This window comes from Rhinolophus hipposideros (assembly GCF_964194185.1).
Source record: "Rhinolophus hipposideros genome assembly, chromosome: 4".
Classification (NCBI taxonomy): Eukaryota; Metazoa; Chordata; class Mammalia; order Chiroptera; family Rhinolophidae; genus Rhinolophus; species Rhinolophus hipposideros.
In genome coordinates, this window is record NC_138050.1 from 89,350,183 (window position 1) to 89,355,461 (window position 5,279).

Consider the following 5,279-nt stretch of genomic DNA (forward strand, 5'->3'; position numbering starts at 1 on the left):
CACTAAATTTGGCTTCTTATTTGCCATTTTAGCCCTGAATTTTGTACGCTTAGGGGCCATGATGAACAAAACAACATGAGATTCAATCAAGCACAAGAAAAACTGATGCAATAGAGATGTAGTAAACACGAAACATAATCACGAAAGGCTGCTGCAAGTGTAACACAGATACTGTTTTACAGCAAACTGGTATTTTTATAAGTAGAAAGACAATGTTTTAGCAGTTTTAGGTTCACAGCAAAATTGAGAGGAAGATACAGAGATTTTCCACTTACCCTCTGCCCCAAACTTGCACAGCCTCTCTCATTATCCACACTCCCACCAGAGTGGAACATTTGTTATAATTGATGAACCCACACTGATGGATCATAATTACCTAAAGTCCATAGCTTACATTAGAGTTCATTCTTTAGGCTGTATACCTATGAGTTTTGACAGTTGTATAATGGTATGTGCCCATCATTATAGTCCCATACAACACATTTTTACTGCCCTAACAATCCTTTGCTCTTTTCTTACTCATCCCTGCTCTTAACCCTAATCCCTGACACACGGATCTTTTTATTGTCTTCATAGTTTTTTTTTTTTTTTCCAGAGAGTTATACAGTTGAAATCATACAATGTTTAGCCTTTTCAGATTTGTTTCTTATATTTAGTATTATGCATTCAAGTTTCTCCATGTTTTTTCCATGACTAGATAACTTATCTCTTTTTAACACTGATCATCTTACGTCATCATATGTACTGAAGGGCACATTGATTGCTTACAAGTTCCGTTATGTTTTCATGAACACAAGAGATATCTATGAAGTGGAGACGTAACCCTGGTGGATTGCCTGGACATAGGATTTCTGTGCTCTGGTAAAAAGAGCCACAGTGAAATTGTTAGGAGTCCAGATTAGTGGTCATCATCTCTTTTCAAATTGGTTCCCAAACTTATTAACTTGGGAAATTTGTTAAACCCATTTGAACCTTGGGTTCTTCATTGCAAAATGCAGAAAATATTAATAGTTTACAACCTGTGGTTCTTTGATAATTAAATAAGATTATTGATTAGAAGATTGCCTGTAACATTTCATACCTTTGTTAATGTCCTTTGTTATTATAGTTATTAGTAATGTTTTTTTCAAATATATCTCAGAGTAGTTACATACAACCTCTGCCTTTGTAGAAAAAATGTTCATACTCTCATACTTTGACCCGAGCACCAAAAATGGACATCCATGATCTCGTAAACCAGAATAAACCTGTTAGTGTGTTGGTTAGTTCTTGTTTTCTATCCTTTCTGCTGTTATTTTATTATTTTATCTTTTTAACATGCACCTGCAAAAGATCAAGTCTTTAGCTTTTAACTGTTTTATTTCTCATATAGACTACAGATAATTCTCTACTGAAATTATTTCTCACACACCTGTGTAATACATTTGTTAATACACATATTTTTAACAGGATTAATTATTATATCATCAATTACATGATGTTGCTGATGAGTTCTGGTATAATTATTAAAATATATCAACTGCATATTGAATGAAGAGATAAAAACTTCATGGCTATCGGTTGGTAACTCTTCTTTCTTATGGCTTCATTTAAAAGGAGCAATAACTATATTCCAATTTTTACACAATTTTCTAAGCAAATCTTATAACAGATGCTGAATTCAAAGTCATTTCATTAACATGAGTTCAGATGAAAATTTAGAATTTATATGAGTAAGGATATATATATATATATTTTTTTTTGCTTAAGGGAAATATTTTAGAATACATAGTCATTGAGAATATGAGTCACTTAAACAGTTATAATTCCTTCACTTCAAGTTATCATGGCTGTTAAAAACTATTATGAATTTTATCACCTTAAATCACTTGATATAATTTGCCATTTTGCGAAACCATTTGACAGGCTATCAGTGCCCTGCCCCCACATCTATAATATAGCTGCCATATTCTTGTACAGCACAGTGAAACATGATGGACCTCAGTACTTCCAAAGCCACTTTATCATATATGTTGACAATTATGTGCAATAAAGTACTATAGCAAACAATGACATAGAGTTCATAGATGCTTATCACTCCAAACAAGACAGATTTTATGGCACTAGGCCCCTTAGAAGCTAGTGAAAACCATTGTAAGTGTCAAAAATATATATATTGTTCAATAATGAAATATTCTTCTGCAATCACTTCATGTGAAAGTAATCCCTAGGAAGGTAACAATTTAAAGGGCAAACTCTGTAATGGAGGAGTGAAGCTACTTCAGCTGCAATATATGTGATATTTTTAGAAGATTTAATTGTAACTGAGGGGCATGGATCTGATAGACCACAGTCTCCAAGTACTTCTATATTGTATGGACCGACTTTTACCTAGATCAAGTCATGACAAAGCACATTATTTTCCATAGGCAATATAACCCTCAGGTTATCCCAGAAATATTTCTTTGATTCTGAAAATTTTTATTTTTAATTTATTTTTTTTTTTTTTAGAAAATGAATTTGAATAGTTCATACTTGATAAATTGCTGCTTCCCCAGGTGTGGACTGGTTGCCATTTTATTGCACAGAAATGAATTTGCACCTCAGTGCAGATTCACACCTGGTTAGATAGTCAGGCCAGGTGAAATGTATTTTTGCCCTAAGAAAGAGTGAAGAGTTATCACCCTGTTGAATCAGTTCCCACTGTTTGAATCTTATTCTGAACCACAGAACTAATAAGGAACAAATGGAGTGTACAAGAAATAAACCATTTAATCCCTTTGTTCCACTCACTTGCACTGGCATTAAAATGAGTATACATATATATTTATTGCATTTAATATAGCACAATTAATTAAAACCATATTTACATAGACGTGTTTTTCTTTCATTTTCCTCTTCCCATAGTGTTAACCCTGAACTGTTAACATTTTTAATAAGAGCTTATATGTAGTTAATTTAGATATAAATTCCCCAATAAGGATTCTCTGTTTTTCCTGTTAAATTAAAAAAAAATCCAGACTTAGGTAAAGAGAGATATTATTTGAAAGATTATTATTCAAAGGGAAGGGAGGCTGACACCATAGGATAAACCTTCTAACCATGAGATCTACAATTATCTCAAGGGTCAGGCAGAAAACGGGTTTTCTTTTATAGGGAGCAGTGAACAAGGCTAGAAAAAACCAGGGTCAGAGAATTGATCATGAGATGTTTTTCTTTGTATCTGCCTATTCTAGGAAGGGGACATGAAAGAAAGATTGATCCACAAACCATTTTTGTTTAGACAGAGTATGACTCAAATTTAAGAAAACTCTGACTAAAGTTTGATCAGGTCATGTTAGTGGACATTTTCTTTTTCCTGGTGGGTCAGAAAAGACAAAGAGTAAGTAATTTATAAAGCAAAAAATAAATAAATAAATAAATAAATAAATAAATAAATAAATAAAGATATTTGGAGGGCCTGTGTTTGGCCTTTTCATAAATAAACAAGGGGGTGGGCATTCATTAATCTTATCTAAACCCCATGGAAATCGATGGTGCTTTGCAGTAATCCATTTTACAGAAGGATGGAGGAATTTAACAGTTGCTATATTCTAAGAGCTCAGGTTTTGCATAAAGTTTGACATTATGACTGCTCTAGTCCAATCATAGTTGTTTCTCCCATTTATTTATTTATTTATTTTAATTTATTGGGGTGACATTTGTTAGTGAAAGTACATAGATTTCTGGTGTACAATTCTGTATTACATCATCTATAAATCCCATTGTGTGTTCACCACCGAGAATCAGTTCTCCTTCCATCATCATATATTTGATCCCCCTTACCCTCATCTTCCACTCCCATTTTAATATGTAATCTATGTATGCAATTTTTTTTTTTTTTTTTTTATGTTATAGCATCTTTAATTGGGGTCGAAGGCTCTTCCAATCGTGTCACCTAGAGATCATTTCACCCACTGCTCTGTTTGGCTGCCAGCCTCTTGTCTCTCTCTTCAGCAATGGTTTGTTCCACGGGGAAGAGAAATCCATGGTTTGTTGCCTTTGCCAATAACAAAAATGTTTGAGAGCCGGGTGGCAAAGCTGTTGCCATTGGCATCTTTCACATGAACCACATCAAAAGAACCAGGGTGTCTCTCTCTGTTGGTGATCACGCCAATTCTTCCCAGGTTGGCACCTCCAGTCACCATGCACAGGTTACCAGTGTCAAACTTGATGAAATCAGTAATTTTGCCAGTCTCCAAATCAATCTGAATGGTGTCGTTCACCTTGATGAGGGGGTCAGGGTAGCAGATGGTGCGAGCATCGTGGGTCACCAGGTGAGGGATTCCTTTTGTGCCCACAAAGATCTTTCTCACTTTGCACAACTTGTACTTGGCCTCCTCAGGTGTAATGCGATGAACAGCAAAGCGACCCTTGGTGTCATAGATCAGTCGGAAGTTCTCTCCTGTCTTGTCGATGCTGATGACATCCATAAAACCAGCCGGGTAGGTGACATCAGTTCGGACCTTGCCATCGATCTTAATGAACCGCTGCATGCAAATCTTCTTGACTTCATCTCCTGTTAGGGCATACTTCAGTCTGTTCCTTAGGAAGATGATGAGAGGGAGACATTCCCTCAGCTTGTGGGGACCAGTGGATGGACGAGGAGCAAACACATCAGTCAGTTTATCCAGCATCCAATGCTTTGGAGCCGCTACCCGCTTCAGATGCTTCTTGGGACCACAAGCCATGGCTGCGCTGGGCACAGAAAGAGCTATGTATGCAATTTTTAAGAGCCCTAGTAAATGGTAAAATCCACTTCTTAACTTTCCGTAGTGCCCTCTTTCTCTGTGTCTCTCACTGCTGTGTCTTACATTTGGCTACTCTCTCATTGTCTTCTGCCATGGCTTCTTCACTATTCCCCTGCCCCTTTTCAAGCCATGTATCCTAAGGTCAAACCTATGATTCTGAAATGCAAAAGCTCCCATGGGATCCAATTGTCTAAAACAACCTAACAATTGGAAAAACTCCAAACTCTTTCGATTGAATTGTTGCTTATTCCAGATGTGGTCAAACTCAAGCTTTCCTGCCTCCTCTACATTATTACCTGACACTGCATTCTAAGTACTACTACTAATAAAATGTTACAAGCAATCTCTAAACATGCCAAACTTTTCTGCTACTTTTGCATGGACTAATGTCTTTTCCTACAATGATTTCCTCTCTCATGGAAAATTCCTGTGATTCTTTTAAAGTTGGCTTTAGTTTCAGCTCATATGCAAGGCTTTTTTCTGGAGATTTAGTCTTCTATTCTCTCATGA

At 36.0% G+C, this 5,279-nt stretch overlaps 1 protein-coding gene across 1 annotated transcript; it reads right to left on the reverse strand.

The window, feature by feature from the left end:
* Nucleotides 1–3,971: 3,971 nt before the first annotated feature.
* Nucleotides 3,972–4,714, reverse strand: LOC308496460 (small ribosomal subunit protein eS4-like; the record flags this gene model as incomplete). The annotated part of the gene is made up of 1 exon (XM_081045846.1): nucleotides 3,972–4,714. The coding sequence occupies exon 1, from the start codon at nucleotides 4,707–4,709 to the stop codon at nucleotides 3,972–3,974; it is 738 nt and encodes a 245-aa protein (XP_080901972.1). The 5' UTR covers nucleotides 4,710–4,714.
* Nucleotides 4,715–5,279: the final 565 nt, after the last annotated feature.